General features: G+C 41.2%; 1 protein-coding gene across 4 annotated transcripts in view; it reads left to right on the plus strand.

Moving 5' to 3' along the window:
* Positions 1-18,830, plus strand: part of LOC308071741 (uncharacterized protein C1orf21) — a 125,061-nt gene that overhangs the window by 60,668 nt on the left and 45,563 nt on the right. For all 4 annotated transcript variants that reach the window (XM_080407627.1, XM_080407629.1, XM_080407628.1 and 1 more), the window contains exon 3: positions 15,265-15,359. In XM_080407627.1, the coding sequence (XP_080263753.1) occupies positions 15,265-15,359 (95 nt within the window). The remainder of the gene's footprint in view (positions 1-15,264; positions 15,360-18,830) is intronic.

The following is an 18,830-nucleotide window of genomic DNA, read 5'->3' on the forward strand; positions in this document are numbered from 1 at the left end:
TTCAACAAGATTGGTTTTCACCATGTAGTTTCACTGATTCATCAGGGAAGAAAATGAGTTCAGAAGTGATGGTAGAGCAGCTCTTTAAATACCTGGGTGTTCAAAGATTGCTTAGTTGTAAATTGTTTCAGGACAGTAGAGCAACAGGGGTTGAAGATATTCTTCAGTGCGTATTTGGAGTTCTGTCTCCTATTATTTCAGTTCTTTCCTTTGAAAAAAATCAGAAAGACCCTAAATGAGATTACTTTCCCAGACGGATGGCAGATCTTTGCCATATAAATTTTGTTGAGGTTTTCCTACCTTCAAGAGAATTGGACTTAAAGCAGAGCAGGTGTCCATAAATTAACTAGATAGCCTTCAGACACCGTAGTTATCTTCTTCTGGTGGTTAGTCATCCTGCAATGTTTACAACCCCGTGTCATGGTATTAGATGAGGGAATTATTCTGCAAAGTCATTCTACTTAGTGTAAGTGTGCTGTATTTATAGAGACCTTCTGTGGTACAGCCACTGTTACCTGCTTTGCAGCAATGCCTGGGTTTCCAGGCTGGTGTCAGTAGCCCGTAATTATGCCCGTAATCAGACTCAGCACCTTTAGTGGGGATTTATTGTATGAAGAGAGAAGGTGAACCAGGGTGGAGAAGCAGTTATCCCCATTTTGGGGGAGAAATTAATCACAAGCAGGTTGTAATTTCCCTGTTTCTTAGTTTAATGTAAGCTTTCACCTTATGCAATCTGCCCGTCGGTGCTAGAGCACCCGAAGGAGAGGTGGGGGGGCTCTGAGGGCAAGCAGATCAGCTGTGGACACAGCTGGTGTAGTTTTATTCTGGCAAATAACCCTTCCTACAAGCTGCTTAGCTCAATGAAGAGTATAGTCAAAGTTGAATATACACAAATAAAGTGCACGGGGGATGCATTTCACAATTGCATTAGTGTGCTATAAATAGGAGCGTACATCCACCTTTGGTATTCACTAGAAAGAAGCCAGGATGTATTTTCTGGCAGCCTTGGTGCTGAAGGAAATCAGTTTATTTTATGGTACAGACAAACTTTTATTTTTATTTTTTTTTTACTTAATCTTTTAAAGATAGAATCCTTGGCATTCATTGTCTATCTGTAGGTGCAGACAAGGAAAATTCATAGTAAAAATGCTGCATACTTTCAATTACCGCAGTGTTTCTTTTGTCATTTTCCAAGTGTTGTATTACTTGGCCACAAAGTAGGGGGGAAAAAAGCAACCAAAAAACCCAGACCCAAACCCCAGAGACTGAAATTTGGCCAAGAGAACCTCAGTCTGGGGGATAACTCTTCAATTCCCCAGATAAGCCTTGTGAAGCTGCACAGATGCATATTCATTTCAGCAACACAAGGCTGTTACGTTATAGTAGGGATATCTACTGGTAGAAATACCTATTAAATACAAGGAGAAGATACCTAACCAGTAAGTATTTGTGTACCCCTGCATACACAGCCAAAGATGTCTTGAAAAGTTAGTTGCTATGAAACTTTGATTTCTAAAATGCTGCCAAAATGCTTCCTAGTGCTGTGTGCTCAGATTACAGTGAAACATCCATTTAATAACATAGAAGGCGTTTTTCCATTAGGTACTTCTAGAAAACACTGTGCCATTGTGGGTATCTTGAATAAATCCTATAACCGGGTGGTCTCATGTTGTCCCTGGTCTGAGACCCAAGCCTGATGGTGCTCTGTCTTGAGCTTGCACCAAGGGAAAATACTGGGAAAAACCAGGAAAAAAATGGAAATATTAAGATTGCTGCCTCATGGGCTTATAAAAAACCAAAGCCTGGGTTCTGCTGAGTGGGTGTAATTGTGCCCTGCCCACACACCTTTTCTTCTTATTTGTTTGAGGGGGTGCTCTGGCAAAAAGGAATCGGGTTTAGGGTTCTCTTGAATTATATATTTCCTTTCTGCTTTTGTAACAGGAGCGCTGCCAAGGAGCTGTTCAGGTGACAGAGGTGCAGAGCACTCTATGTTCTGCAATACTGGGAAGTAGCATGAAGTCGCCTTTGTTTCAAGATTCATGGTTTCAGGAATGATCTTGGTCTATTCAATGGGAAAAAAAAAGGGGGGTGGTTTTTTTTTTTCATGGAAGTCTCCTGAATTGTATTAATGGATGTATTTATTAAAATTACATACATTTTATTCCCCGTATTTTGTCATCAGGTATATATTGAATTTCTAACTGTAGGAACTGGGTGCATCTTGAGGTCTTTTTAGGCAGAAAGTGGTTATCTAATGTAAGTGCTCTAAGCACACGTTTTGATTTTTCTTCTAGCTATTATTAAAACCTGCCTTTTCTCACACATTGATATTTTGCTTTCTTTTTAAAGTTGTTGCCCCTAGGGAAAGGGAGGAGGCATGGAAATTCACTAGCTTTTTTAAATTTATTTTTTCTTTTCTTTTCCACCCAGTCATCTTTACGCTTCTGGCATATCTTAAATGTTGTTCATGTATTATTTGCACAGAGTGGTTTTGATCTGGTCGCAAGACAGCAGGCAGCGAACAGGGACAAGTACTTCTAGTCTCATAAGCAGGTTATGTTCGTGATGACAGTGGGGACAAGGCAGGAGATTGTTAATGGTATGAGATGGCGTGGAGGAGCACCAACTACGTGCTGCAGAGAATTGGATTTAATTTGTGGCTTGGCTTGTGTGGTGAGATGGAGATGTTAAACAAGGTATCTCCCACGACTGGACGTGGCTGTGAGCCAGGCAGTCCCTTGCTGCCCGATGTTGCTCCGGTTCTGGGAATTTCTTAGGGTGTTCCATTGTTACTGTTGATTGCTTGAATGATACGCCTCCATCGGCACCGTGTGGGTGGTAGGTATTTGCTTTCAGGGGCTTTAGATAAAATTTCTGCAACATGGATACTACTTGGGGAAGTAGGCATCTTTCAGAGATAACAAATCAACTCTGAACATTGTAACCAGAGTAGAATATTAATCTTTCAGATAGGTTAATTTTGTAGCTATTCAGATGGCCTGTAAGTAAAGTAATGTAATTAACTTTTGTATCTTTTGCATCTGGAAATGTGTGCTGTATTTTATAAATCAAGCTTGCATTAGTCCCCCCTCCCCTCTTGGTTTACAGAAATACTACAATGAGAAGACATTTGTGCTCATCGTGAATCTCCAGTACATTACTGGTCTTGGGTAATTATTCTGTCCCTTTCCTAATGCAATTAAGAAAATGAAATAGATTTGGACTTACAAATATTCTTTGAGGTACATGAGCAGTGAAAATTTGATAGACTAGTATTAACAGAAGAAAGCTACTATGCCAGGAAGGATGTAAAAATCCTTTTGAAGTCGTACATTGTGGGGCAACAATCTCATTTAATAGTTGACTGATTGATAATGACATTATTTGTTAAGTAAAGAGGAATCGGCTTTTTTTTTTTTTTTTTTTTTTGTTAACAAGGAAACTGAACATGCCTCATCATATATTTGCAGTAATAGAATATGTGTAATTTTGGGGGTGTGCAGTGGTAATGACTTTTCCAGGGAACTCTTGGGGTGGCTTAGTTCAGGAGGTTTTTGGTGTCTAGAGGAATTGGTTGATAAGTTAATGGGGCTATAAGGACTGGGACCTACACTGCTGTACAGGGGATGCTCACAGTAATGGTCAATTGGGTATTTTTTCTGGAATCTGAATAGTCACTGACAGATTCTGTGCAAAAATGATAGATGTTTTACAATAGAGTACATAAATGGATGACAGCTGGGGAAGAGTTAGCAGAGACAGGGAGCTTTGTTAATGATGTTGAAAAACCTGGAAAAAAATCCCCTTGGTGGACAGTTTTTCCTTTCTAAGGGAGAATTTTAAAATGGAGCAGTAAAATGGAGTTGAAGTAGCTTTTCTGACCTGGCCGTGCTGCGCTGTCTAGGTTGGCTAAGGTGGCAACTTTTGAGTTGGTATCCAGATAGTTTCCAGGATGCAACATTGAGGGGCAGGAGGACGGCACCCACCTCTCCTCCACAGCTGAGGAGGTCTTGCCATCACTGCCTACAAGCCTGCTAGGTTTTTGCCACCTAGTTGAATTGTACAAGAAGTTTTAGCCCTTCTTGTGTTGTAGTTTGTTACATTTGCAGGTTTGCTCCCCAGCTGTTCCCCTTCTCTCTTGTCTCTCCCTTTCGCAACAAAGAGGTTTGTGGCAGTGAAGCCAATTCTTCAAGCTTTGCTTTTGCAGTTTCTGAGCAGCAAAAAGTGTTTTCTTCAGGGCACGGTTGCACAATTTTGTTTAAAAATAAGTTTGTGGTGTTTAAATGTAGTAAGGGATTGGAAATGCTGAATTTCCAGCTCCTTTGCCTGCGTGGGGCCAGCCCTGTGCTGCTCCCCTGTCGTGGTGTGGGGATGCTGGGCAGGATGGTGCAGTCTGTGCAAAAACCTACCTGGTGCCTTCATACAAACAGCAGTATTTTCAAGGCACAGACCTTTTGTTTTCCTCCTGTCTGTTCCTTTAATTAATCTCTCTGCTGCTTGTTTCCTCTCCTGCTTTTGTTTCTCAATTTGATCTTTTTAGTGGGCTAGATAATTGCATTTACTGAGTATCCTTCCTGCCAAGTGCTATGGCTGTAATCTTCTTCACCTGAGAAATGGTTTCCTTTGAACAGCGTGGCGTCTGGCTCAAAGTTATGTGTTAATTAAATGAGAAAAAAAAAGTTTTTAAAAATTGTGTGCATATATGATATATTCTATATTTTCAGCAAGCAAAATTGGGGTAGCTGAAAAATAGCTCTGATTCCATACCACCAGCACTGTTTTTTGGCTTCTTGGTTACAGACAAGTGCACAAAACTCTTTAATTATACGATCACATGGCTGTTTTTTCAGTGCCATCTTATGTATGGAGTTTCCTCAGATCTTTAATTTATGAGTGGGTGTCTGAGAGATCTGGAGATTGTGTCATTGAAGACAGGACAAGTGAGGCAGAAATCATGTGTTTAGTGGTAACTGGATTTTAGGATGTTGAGGTTGTACTTTTAAGTCTTTTTCTGAGGTAATGAAACAGCCTCTGAGTTTGTGGAACATGTCCCCTTGCTTGAACCAGCTGCTGGCCGCAGGTACCTGGCCAGAGGGATGCATTGGTGGAGTTGGCCAGAGGGTTCCTGACCTTCTTGTCGGGGAGCCATGATGGAGCAGAGCAGCAGCAGAGCATTGCCTTCTTCATGGGGTCCGGGGGGGGGGTTGTCTAAGATTTCTAATCGTCCCCTAGCCAAACACACACATCCGTGAGCCCCCTTGTGCCCAAGAATTGTTTCTCAAGTGTTTTTGTATCTTCTGCTTCTTCACGTATCTCCTGTACTACTTTTCACATAAAAAGATGTAACCCCCAGGAGCATGGAGGAAGTCTGGGCTAGAGCAGCAAAAGCTGTAGGCTGTACCCTGATCAGTGCCCTGTCCTCCCTGCTAGGTCTGGAGACCCGGGGGGCATGACCTGCCAGCAGGTAAGCAACTTGTGCAAGCCCTCTGCAAGGGGTCTTTTTTTTTTTTTTTTTTTTTTTTTTCTTTCTCTCCACATGGTATTAATAGAGAGAATGTGTATGAAGGAGAAATCTTTACGGATAAATTACTTCCTACAAACCAACTCTGTGGGTTGCACACCAGTATATATGTGTGTGTGTATATATATATATATATATATTTTTTTTTCCCCCTGCCAAAGTACTTCTCTGACCTGCCCACCACTAAGGTAGACCTACAGATACACTGTAGTGGGCCTGTGCCCCTGGTGCAGGTTCTGTTCACGTGACCCTTTATGCATAATGTGCTAGAAAATTATACGTACGACTATAGTTTTCACAGTACTTAAACTGTGTGATGGTCCAAATGTAGAGTAGCCTTGGGAATGTTTTGGCCAAGAAGGAACCAAGTAATGATCTCCTTGATTCAGCTGCACATCTCCTGTGTACTGCAGTGTGCCTCTACAAGTTGCATACTAAATTCAAAAATTAAACCTATAGAAGCAAGGGAGCTAAGTTATGGCCTCGTCATCATCCGCCGCTTTATTAGATCAGGGGAAAAGAAATCAGAAAACTGGAGAAACTGAGGCACTCAGGCAGCAGCATCACAGGTGTTGGAATGGTGCCTCCTCCCTCGGGCAGAAGTTGGACTGGGCCTTTCACAGGAGAGGACAGAGATACCCGAAGGATCAAGAGCTTTACAGCACTGGAAACTTCCAGCAGCATTAATGAAGGATGGGTTGACCTGGCAATATGAGGTTTTGTGCTTCTGCAGCAACAAAGATCAAAATGATGTCCATTGAATTTAATGGAGCTGCGCTCCTGTCAAACCTGTCAGCCTCAGGGGAATGCTGTTGAAAGCTGTCATGATTTGGGCCTGGAAGGGGTAGTCTGGTAAAGTGGAAGAGAATTTGCTGAAGTTTTTCAAGTAGGCATCATCCTTGAGGGAGTTAATGTTTCATAGAGTGCTGGATGTGACATGGAGCTGTAATAGGAACTGCTTGATAGCTTAGAAAATAGCCACCCCTGCCTTGCCTAGCTTTAGGCAAGTGTCCTTCCAGTACTGCAGAAGCCTTCCACGCAGGGCTGTTTTTTGTTGTACTGAATGTCTCAGTCTGCTTTTTTCCTCCAAAAAACCTCAGCCCTAGCAGTCACGTCTGCCTTGTGCAGAAACAGTAGTTAGCCTTCCTTGGGCACGTGTTAGCATTGTGTAGGAAGAAGAAAAAATATTTGAGGGTGGTTGTTCCAGATGTGCTGCGATCTGCGTCATACATTCAGATTTTTACAGCTTTTCTGTCAGATGCTGTGTATTTTGTTGGCAGAATTGGTGTGGTGTTCGCGTACCTGTTCTCTGTTTAATATCTGGTGGTGTTCACTGCCTCAGCTTCCAGCAGTGGCTGGATTTTAGATTGGATTAAGGTAAGGTAACTTCATTTGGGAAATCTGAATGAGCATCATCAGATAGTCCTTTTATTTCCTAAGCTATTGTTTCTATTTAGTTCGTGTTAGTAAAACCAACATGATCGCTAGGATCTAGAATCGCTTGAGAGTTTGAGGGTTGATGATAGAGGAGGACAACTGGTGGCTCACCCAGTGCTGGTTGATCTCCAGTGAAATGTCACTCTCAACCCACATCCAGGTGGATCAGAAATCCACCCCTGCAGCTGCAAATCTCAGCAGTTAAGTCAGAAACAGTCATGTTGAATCAGAAGAACCATGCAGATGCTGCTTTCTTGGAGCGCTTGAAGCTGGAGCTGAGAAGGTAACTTAGATATCCTCCATTACCTAGTATGTAGTTCGAGAAATATTTGTTTACAAGATTTTTTGCAACTTGTTCCTCTAACTGTTGACTTTTTTTGTTGTTTTTAATCTTTGACATAGCTTCTGCTGGTATCCAGGCAGTTGAGTCCTGCATACAGTAACAGGGCTGGAATGATCAGAGTAGCCCATATCATCCCTCCTGTGCTCCAAAACGGGATGGACTTTAACCTGTGGTACTTGATACCAGCAATTCTGATGATGGAAACTGCAGCTACATAAACAATCTAATTCTGCTCCTTGACTGTCCTTGTGGTTAATGATTTTTCCTGGCTCTTGCTAGAGTCAAGCCCACCGCTGTTCATGTCATACCCCCGTGCAGCTGTGGAGCTCAAGAGTATTCCTCCTTCACGGTGGCATTGTAGATGATGTTAGGCAAGCTTTGTGTTTAGCATCTAAGTGTCTCACCTGCTGTTACATGTTTCAGTTAAATCGCATCAAAATCTCTATGGTCCTTAAAAAAATATTTTTAGAAAGAGCAATTCAGTCCTTTATCTAAATATAGCTTTTAAGTCTTTGAGAGAGGAAAGCACGTGACTCTGATCTGTGGCATTCCTCATGATCACAATGGTAGGAGTATTTTCTGCACCTGGCAGAAATAAGTATGGTACAGAGAAGTTTGTTAGACAAAAAGTTCATATTTTACAGAAGAGACATTTTTTTAATTATGGAGGAAGGAGAAATCTTGGCATGTCATTCAATAGAAAGGCAACAGATACTAAAAAAAAAAGAAATGTACAGGAAAATGAAGGTGTGGTTAGAAACTTTCTTCTCAGTGGTATGACTCAAGCACCATTATCTCCTGTTTAGTACATGATACGTCAGTAAAAATAGAGGCTCACCCATTCTCCCTGTTCATGACAGCAGAGCCATATGTTTGTCCTTAGATGTCTGAAATGAGAATGCAGTGTAAATCAGCATTTTACTTATCTTATTTTTTTTAAGAGTTGAAGTCTAACAAAAGATTTCTGCAAAAGTCACAGTGAGTCCAGATATATTTGATGGAGTTATGCTTCTTTCTGATGGTGTTCTTTTTTAACTGAGCCAGAAATAGTGTCATTACTGATGTTGCTGTGGTAATGGCACTCTACAGTGATGTCTGGAAGTGCTGAAGAAATTTTTCTCATAGGAACAACCACAGTTTTCTTTTTTCCTCCCCTCTAGTAATTGTTTCAATATTATAAGTTGATATGTTCATTTATCACTGAAATCATTATTAATGAGTGCTGTTTTTCTTTGTCACATTGCCATGGCAACTGGATGACACGTTTGAGTAGAATTATCTGCTTCCAGATGGGGATCTTCATTCATAAGACTTGCCTACTGAGAATTTTTGCAGCATATTCAACTTAAATTTCTTCTTCCCTTGCCCTTCCAAAGAGTTTCAGGCTAGAGGCGTTACTGCTTTCTGGTTTATATCCTGTGATGGATTTTGTGGTGGGTGTTATGCTTGACAATATTTCTGTCTTTTATTTGTGGTTCATTTATGTTGTTTTTCTTTTGATTCAGTTGGGCTGCTTTGCTTCAGTTTGGTGTTTGCTGTGCTAGTCTTTCCCATTTGAGTTGTTGAAAAACTTGTTTTTATATGATATACCACACAATGGAAGACAGTACTTGATCTTTTACTTTTACACATGAAAGGAGCATAAAGATATATTTCTCTTTATATATGATATACCACACTGAGTGATAGTGTCCTAAGATTTTTACCATATTCACTACTCGCTTTTTAGTTTTGTACAGGAAAGATGCATAAAGATGGCTCACTTTTGGTTTTGGTGTGAAACTGTATTTTGGAAAAAGAAAAAGATATTACTGTTTAGCAAGATAGAGCAAGGCAAATATGCATAGAACTTTGTATAATTTCCTTTACCCTGAACTTCTTAAAGTTTTAATGGTCTTTTTGACTGACAGACTCTAATTAGGTCCTGCTTGATCTCAATCAACATTCCAGGATTTCTCTGGGTTCATTTCTGATCACTCAGACCAAAATATCTCAAAATAATAGTAGAAATCAGAAGGTAAAAATCAAAAGGTGAATTTAGCATCCTTTAATTCTTCAATTCCAAGTGCACTCTTTACCTTATCAAGCAAAACCTGGTTAGCAGTTTTATGCAAATACCTAAAGGCGTTACCTTTAGGGAAGGCATCAAAGGCCCATTCCTCCAACATACCTTTACTCTAATTTTCGTATTCACTTAAAGCCATTAAAGACCGTACACCCCATGACATACTTCAAGGTCCATCTATTGCTTAAACATCCATTCTTTTGCTTTTGCAGCACTTTCACTGTGACAGTAACTTCAGGGCAAGAACAATCTCATAAATAGCTCAGAATTCGTGATTTCTGCACACCATATCTTATATATATCATATCTATAGAAGACAAATGTTATCTTCACCTAGTCAAAAAAAGTATACATATATATAGTTGTGTCTTTCTGATAATTATCTAATATAGAAGACCTTTCTTCTGCAAATAGTTATTTGAATTTAATTTCTGCATTTAGTATATTTGAAATAATTAATGTGGTCTTATCTGTGAATAAGGTGTTAAACATCAGACTCACTTCTTCTCTGCTACTCCAGCTAGCAGTGTCCTCCATAGCTAAGCTGCTCGCTACCACCTTCTCCTTTGCACCCTTTGGTTGCCCTTTTGGTTGACCACTTATTGTAGTCAGCAGCCTCGGCTGGGAATGTGCTGAATATTGACTGGTCCCATTGCTTTCAGGAATTGTTCTGCGTGTCAAGTCTGTACTTAAAAAGACCTGTGACGGGCCCATAAAAATGAAGAGATTTTACAGTTTTAACTTGATCTGGGGGAAAAAAAAAGGAGCTCCTCATGAATTTGAAGGGTAAAATTTGTGTCACTGAGTACTGTAAATGCTAGAGAGAGACCTACGAGCAAAATTCACTGTTTCTCCTCAGACAACAGGAAGGTTGCTGGTATAAATATAAGCTTTCAGCTGTGATTCAGGTAGTTAACATCTATTTAAGCAGCTTAGTTCAGTGGCTACTGAAATTAGTTAGAGGTGGGGTTTTTTCCTCAATGTGTTGGCTAGTTCAGAAAGTGGATGTTTCCAGGTATGCCTTGTCATACATGGGAAGCTGGAGGACTCGCAGTCAGCTGTAATGTTGCCAATACTTTAGATTTGTGCTCTCTGTTTTAAGCAAAATATTTTGCCTCTGATAGGAAATTACAAGAGCTTATGAGTAATAATACTGCTTCAAACTTAACATTAGTGATCCATTCCCTTCATTTCTGTGTGTATCTGGTAACAGTTACTTATGGCTCAGTCCTTTTTTCTGTTCTCATTAACCAAAATTAGATTGATCACTGGCTTTCCACAGGCCAGTGCTGTGTTTGCCTTTTTGTCTGGTATTGGTACATTCACCACTTGCTCAAAACACGTGGGTTTGGTGGAGTTGCTAGCTCCTTGGTACTCCTATCTGTTAATCATTTATTTAGGCACTGAAGCCTAAGTGCTGGCCACTCAGCCTGCTTCTTCCTTGATGTGCTTCATCCCTAGGAGGTAGTGTCTCGGCCTTTAAGGCAGATCCTCAGCATTAGATTGTGTCAAATTTGCATTGCTTTTTGAGATAAAAGTAGAGATTTCTCATGCTCAAGCACATACCATATAATGGAGCCATGACATTAATACTAAATTTGGTAAGACACACTGTATTAAAAGACTAGTTCTACTAACACGTGCAGAAGCAGGTGTCTTCTACTCTTACCCCCTGATTTTTTTTTTTACTCTGTATTCTTCTAAGGAGAAGGTGGATTTCTCGGAAGTAAGACTTGTTAGTTGACATGGTGTATTCAACTTGTCCTGAAAACATGATGCAAAATGACTGGTTCATTTTTGGAAACTTTCTTGCTGCTGCATGTCTGAGGCATGAATTGTCCAGGCATCTGCACTTCTGCAGTTGGTTGAAGGGAGGGAAGATTAATACCAACTGCACTGTGCTGCACAGGTAATTGAATAGTTATTGTAAGTAAAGTATTGGGGGGAAGCACATTTACTAACACTGTTGTAAATATCTGTGGAAATTACACAAGGAATCTGTGAAAAGTTCTTTGCCACCATTTCAGGGCTACTTGGAGCATCTGGTAAAAGCAACATCTGATGGAACTGCGCCCATATTCACCGTGAATTTGAAATTAAGTTTTTGAGAACTTTCCTTGAAGCTGGAAAGGAAGCATAGCCTAGAAATTCACACAACCACAAAGAGTGGGAGCAGGATGCCTGGGCAGCTCAAAGTGTTCCTTTAAATGTCCTGTGTCCATGTCACGTTGTAATCCTTACCCTCACCTGGCCCAACTGTGTCCACAGATTCTCTAACATCTATTCTCTTTATGAATCCTACACCATTCAGGGGGATCTCCACTGAAGTTAGTAACAAGAGAAAGGCTAAAGAAAACATCAGATAAATCATCTGACCTATAGCAACAAACAAGAAGCGGAGGCATTCACTGCTTTTGTTTGCTTCAGCCTTTAATAATCCTGGTAGACCTTGGGCTGCCCGGTCCTCTGAGTCAGAGGACCACAACTGCAGGAACAGTCAGTTTCCATTTGTGGACACTAAAAGCGTAAGGGACCAGCTGTATCGGCTGAACGTTCACAAGTCCATGGGGCCTGATGGGATTTATCCCAGCGTTCTGAAGGAGCTAACGGATGTTATGGCAGGACCCCTCTCCATCATCTACCAAAGGTCTTGCGAGTCTGGGTAGGTCCTTGCTGACTAGCCAATATTACAACAATCTACAAGAAGGATGTGAGGAAAGACCCAGGAAACTACAGACCTGTTAGTCTAGCTGCAGCACCTGGAAAAATTAGGGAGATCATACTGGGTACTGTTGAAAGGCATTTATTCTTTAAAATTTATTCTATTCTTCAGAATAACGCAGTCATCAGGCACAGCCAGGGTGGGTTCGCAGGAGGAGAGGCCTGTGTAACTGGTGCGATACCCTTGCGTGATGAGGTCACCAGCCCAGGGGGTGAAGGGAAGGCAGGGGATGTAGTTGTTCTGGATTTTAGTAAGGCTTTTGATCCTGAGCCTCGCAGCATCCTTCTGGACCAGCTGCCCAGCTGTGGGATGAGCAGGTTGGTGGTGTGCTGGGTGAAGAGCTGGCTGAAGGGCAGAGCTCAACGGGTCGTAGTGAACGGGGCTACGTCTGGCCGGCGCCTGGTCACCAGCAGTTTTCCTGGGGGCTCCATTCTCGGCTCAGGCTGTTCCATGTTTGTCAGCCGTCGATGCAGGAGTTGAATGCACCGTAACGAGTCTGCTGGCGATACCAAAGGCGGGGGGTGCAGGTGACTCTTGAGGGACAGGAGGCCTTGCGGGGGGATCTAGACGGATTGGGGCGCTGGGCTATGACCAGTGGGAGGCACTGGGGCAGGCTTCCCAGAGCGGTGGTCGATGCCCCAAGCCTGTCAATGCTTACGAGGCGCTTGGCCGATGCCCTTAAGAACGTGCTTCAGCTGTTGGTCAGCCTTGGAGTGGTCAGGCAGTTGGACGAGGCGGTGGTTGTAGGTCCCTTCCAACTGAACTGTTCTAGTATGTTGCCTCAGTAAAAGCAGCACAGATTTGTAAGTAGTAATGGTGCAGTAATTACAAGAGGGCTGTCGTGATGGTGGTGATGATGGTGGGTTCTCAGCTCAGACATCCGAGCGGCGATGCCTGGCCACACTCTCTTACAATCAGTTAGTGAAGAAATACAGCATTGTTTCCAACAAACCCCCTCCTTCCTGTCTTGCCTCCATCCTATTGAACCCTTTATCAAACTTTCATTTATAAATCTGATGATAGTGTTTATCAATCAGGGGCTTATCAGTGCCCTGGTCCACTTGCTGTAAGAGACAATGTCTTCCAAGGAAGCATCCCTTACATGCAGTCCACATAGGATAGTCTGCTGCCTGGGCACACGCTCGGTGTTCTATCACAGTTAATCTCTTGGAATAAGCAGAAGACACGTTTCAGAGGTTATTTTTGCCACTGAACATCAGGACCACCATACCTTACTTGGTTTTTTTACAAGGCTGGGTTGAACATGCCTCTCTCATTTAGTTCATGTGGACTAGCTGCGGGTTGTGCAAACTTCCTTTGTGCTATTTTTCTCTTTCTCATCTGTTTTCCTATTCAAATCTGTACATGCAGCCGTGGGAGTTTTATGCTTTTTCTGCATGTGGGTTTTATTGCTCATCACAACAGTGATCATTGTAGCATTGAGAAAAATGTAAGTTAGATGTTGCAGTCAATCAAGTACTTCTAATTCCCAGGCTTTATTGTGTTCAGCCTTTTTGGTTTTATGAATTGTCACCTCCAGACTAGCTAAATTACATTTTAAAACGAAAAAAACCCACCAACTCTGAGTTGTTGTTCACATTTACTGATCTAATAATGTCTTAAATTCTTCCATCTGTTTTGAGATGCTGCATCTGAGATGCTGCTATTTGATACATTCACAGTTTTATTTAAACTCTATAATAAAAAAAGCATATAGATACAGACATGCAAAACCATGTTGTATTTTTTCAAAAAAGATTGGTTTTCAAAGTTAGGCTTATTTAACTTACATACTCGAGTTAACAGTTTACTGAAAACAAGCTTCCTTGTAAATAATCCAGATTTTTTTTTGTAACAATACAGTAACACAGAAAAAACTATTTTTGTTTTGTTTTTCCCTTAGCAAGTGAGAGAAATTGCTTGAAAACCCAAAGAAAAAGAATAATGTTTGTGTGGTTTCTTTTAATTTGCCAAGATTTTGCCTTTTATTCCCAGTGTACTGTGTCATTTAATTTTGTATTAACATTTTCAACTTTGGGGTTTAAAGTTTCTCTTCTGCGTTATATATCCTGGCTGGAGGAGCGTGGGTGCAAAACTCCATGTTTTTCCAATAGATTCACATGCTACAAAGATAACTAGAGGAAAAAGTGGCTGAGAAAACGCAGTGTTGGTACTGCAAGCATTGGATTCACAGGCTAGAGAGAAGAATCATTTTTACCAAAATCCCATCTTGTCCTGCCGAAGGAAAAAATAATCCCTTTATTCAAGCTTTAGGTGTGGCTGTTTACTTCACTGTGGGGTAGCACATGTATGTTAGATAATACTTCTGTACTGGCACTGGAGCTGGGAGTTTATTATTTGAAGAGCAGAAACGCCTAGCTGATAAAGGGCAAACCAGGAATCTTTTCTGATTACTTATTTCATGCTGGATTTCTATCTGGGTAATATTCATGTGCAGGAAAAATGGTCGTGGAGGGGGAGCGGGGAGAGGAGGTTGGTCAGCATGGAGCCTTTTCTCCAGAAGCTGTTATATGACTGTGCGTTGTGTACCTTTTGCTTTAGCTCAGTTAAAAAAACAGTGCAGGGGGTGAAATAAACATAAAAAAAACACCAAAAAATGCAGTGGGTTTTGGTGTTTGCCTTTTTGTTTTGCTTGGGTTTTTTTTCCCACCTTTTAACTTAAATAGCCTCCATTAGTATTGCTTTTCAAAGGAGTTTTTCAATGCAAGGAATGTCCATGAGCAGACTCCTCTCTGTAGTAACTACTGTACGCTGCTTGTTTGCACACTGGCAAAAGAGTTCAGGGAGGATGCAGAGACAAAGAACTTGTTTGTATTGAACATATTATACAGAAACTAGAGATCTGGGGGAGAGTGCGCACCAAACATCCCCTGGTCATAGTGCCGAGGCTATACCATGGACCAGAGAGCTACTGAGCAATTTGTGGAAGCCAGAACTGGAAATTATTACTGAAGCTTCAGTCAGAAAAACTTCGTTGGTATCAGTCACATTTAAGCCTTTGAAATGATATACATGTAATTTCTAGTTGCTTTGCTTAATTAGGGTCTTTTCTAGTCAGCTGTTTTGGTTTTAGTTTGGTTTTTTTCCCCAGCTGTTGAAGTACACTGGTTCAAATTTTTTTTTCTTTTTTTTTTTTTTTTTTTCTTGGTGCTCAGATGAGTATAGGATCAAACCAGTGGAAGAGGTCAAATACATGAAAAATGGGGGAGAAGATGATCAGAAAATAGCAGCCAGGAACCAAGAAAACTTGGTAAGGATTGAACTTATCACTTATCTAATGAAATAACATGGCTCTGCTTTTGTAATGAAATATGCAACATGCAGCACATTCAAACTACAGCTTACTTGCAGCAAGAGGATTTTCTCCAGAATGTCATAACTCTCTGTGAAGCTTGCATAGAAGGTGTGAAATACTACTTGCTTGTCTTTCTGAATTAGGCTTTAGTTGATCTTGGAGTGAGTGCTTCCACGATTATACTCACTTACCTCCTTTGCAGATCCAAATATACACACTTTGATATGTATATGTCTGTATTACAAACGAGTTGGTAGTAAAGTAGCAGTGCACTGCCATTAAGAAAAATGACCTACTTACGTAGATATTATTTACTCTGCACTTCCTGGTTTTCTTCCTGGTATATTTCAAAATTCACAGGAAAAGCAGTTCAGGATAGAAAACACAATATATTCTTAACACAGCAGTCGCAAGAAACTATGCTGGCCCATAGTTCCATTTATGGGAAGGAAATCACAGGTAAACTTAATGTGCCTTGAAGTAACTAGGGTGCTGTTAAAGTGGCTTAAAAACCACAGTTGAGTCACTTCTGGCATTTCTGAGAAGTCGTGTCTTCTCTCCTAAAGCTGAAGGAATGTAGATTTTGTAATTGGCTGACTGGGGCTTTTCCCAGTTTAAATTTTTGAAGACATCCCACAATCATAATAGTTGGGTGCAAAATGTCACATCTGGTTCTACTTGTTCATTGCAGCTCTTCCTCCTGTAGGATTGTGTTTTATTTCCCCTCCATCAGCAAGACCAAGGGGGGAACATCAGCAGCAGCTTTCAGTGGAACCATGACCATCATCACCAGCTGAGGGTTTGCCTTTTGCCATCATTGGGTAGCTGTACAAAAATCCACTGTTTGAGATTTTTTTTTTCTTTTCCTGAAGATGTAAGTGAGCTCCAGGCAGCCTGATACTTTATATTCCCTCTTCTAGACACACATACTTGTGTTACACAACTACATGTGCATTCCTGTAGTAAATAGCAGAGTTTATTTTGGTGTCTTAACCTCATTGTTCAAGTGGTGGTTGAGCACCAGGCAATGTGATTTCTGCTTCGGTCTCCAGGTTAGGTATCTGCCACCTGCAATTTTGTGTTGCTGATGCTCCAGTGGGCAGTGCAACTTTAGCTTGTAGCAGGATTTTGGGGTTTAGTGCCTCAGAAACATTGCTGAGAAAATCACCTTTTCTAGCAGCACCCACAGTGTATTCAGCTTTATTGCCAATGTAAGCACGTTTGTTTTGAATTGGAAGAAGTGTGACTGCAATAACTTTTTGCTTATTTTAGAGACCCTGGTGCTTTGTTGGTAAATAGAGAAAAAGCAAGAATGAGCACAATCCTAATCTTTGTTTGGTTAAAAAATGGAAGAAGCTTTGCAGGTTAAATTTTAAACTAGCCTTCAGCTGTAGTTAGAGTATTTGCAGAAGGTAACATGCCACTTGAATGACAACAAGGAAGAGTTCAGGAAAGCTTAGGTCTGCTGAGGTGACACAGTTGCTGAAGGTGTACTCAAAACTAGGTAAGAGCTACTTTGCACTTTTGTTGGTGCCTGCTTGCTTGTAGCACCTAAGTGTTAGCCCAGCTAAATTTAGAATGAGGCATTTCTACAGTGCAAGTGCTTATTCTTTTACTTTTGACAGGTTGTGTTTGATGGGAGCAATGGGTTTGTTGGAAAATATAACTTAATACGGAGTTGGAGGGCTGGTATAGCTCTCTGTCGTGTCTGTCAGGAGAAAAAAAAAGGCAACAACGTAAGAAAGTCTTCAATCAGACAGGATGTATATACTTCAAAACAAAAACCATCTTATACACCAAAAAGGCTTTATTTTCCTTTTCCTCATCTTACTATAAGGAGATTACATTGTCTGTAATGTATGCAGCTTTTTAATCCTGGGAATTGTCAAGTCCTTGTCACTCCTGGGTTTTTTAAAGGGGTTTCACTGTTCCAGTTCTCCTTAGTAGACATGTTTTACTTCACTGCTTAGAAGATGGGTTAAGCTACCCATCACTCAGGCTTTAGTTTTCTTAATGTGTGAAAAGTTGGCAAGCACTTACATAATCCCGTCTTCTCATCAGCCATTTCCAGGCAACAGAAATTTTGGGAACAAGAAAAGGCGGTGGGAGAATCAACCGACCCTTTTCCCTCCTCTCTTGTTTCTTAATCCTACATTTCTTTATTGTCACGGGGCTGTTAATTCACATCTCCTTCAGAAACATGGCCCAGATGGGATGTATAACCTGAATGGCATTATAGTCTGTTCCATGGGAACTGCTCCAGTGTGGGTTATCTTATCCTCAGATACTTATGCTTGAATTATGTTATTCAGATGCCATCAAATTTTTCAGTCTCATTATCTTATATACTTTTTTAAGGTATTTTGAAGTCTCGCTTAAAAAAAGAAAAAAGATCTCTGCTCAAGTGAAAATAAAACCACTTCCCTTATAACTTAGGCTCTTTGATGTGGTAGCATTTCTGCCTTTGGTACTGCTGTATTTCCGAGTCAGGGGGGAAAGAAGGTCACACAAGTAGATAAAGAGAATGGGAGGACGTAGCAGTCACCAGGCAAATTGTCATTTCATGCCAGGGTCCTGTGATCAGGGCCCCAGGCTTTTATTCCCTGTAAGGAGAGAGCTGGAGAAGGACTGGTACAAGCGTGGCTATCTGTGGGAAAAATTAGGCTCTGCCAGTGAATCACCATCTTCTCAGCTTCAACCTGAGGCTTAAGCAGGGCTCAAAACTTGAGCGAGTCTGACATTGTCAAGCAGAAATACTGCTAAGATGTAGTGATGGTGGAAATGGCTGTGCTAGGGCTGTACGCCAGGTGAAACAGAAGATGCTCTATGTGGAGACATTTTCTGGCAGAATCAAAGGCCTCCTTGAATTAAAATGTAGGCTCTTGACAAGGAGGGCCAGGGCAGAAAATAAGAAAGGGTGAAAAACCCAAGTTTGTTTTAGACTCTTTCGAAGTCAGTTTTTGCTTTCCTGCCATTCCTTTGTATCCATTAGCCCGATTCACTTCTTTACCCAGGTGGTTTCTCTGGTTCTGCACTTGCTGCTGGGATCTCACTGGTCCTGGCTTCATTCCTGGTAGCTCTGCCTCCAGGCACCTTCCTGAGCATCCTGCCTGGGATCTCCATCCTCAAAACGAAGCCAAACACATTGCACTTGGGAGGGAAAATCCTGACTTGACAGTCACACATCCTTGTAGCCTGCAGATGGGGATGGGATGTGGCAGGATTAGGTGCTGGAGAGCTGGACTTAAACTGCATGCTGGCACTTACAATAGCTGCTCAGCTAGAACAGGGATGTTTGGAATTAAATCTGTAATGAACTAGTAGATGAAAGGAAGGAGTCATTTGTACTATATACGTTTTTCAATCACAAGTGTAGGGTTACGGATATATAAGAAAACATGGAAATTGTGTTAGTTTTCAAATGAG

The sequence above is a fragment of the Falco punctatus genome (genome assembly GCF_963210335.1).
Source record: "Falco punctatus genome assembly, chromosome: 11".
NCBI classification, from domain to species: domain Eukaryota; kingdom Metazoa; phylum Chordata; class Aves; order Falconiformes; family Falconidae; genus Falco; species Falco punctatus.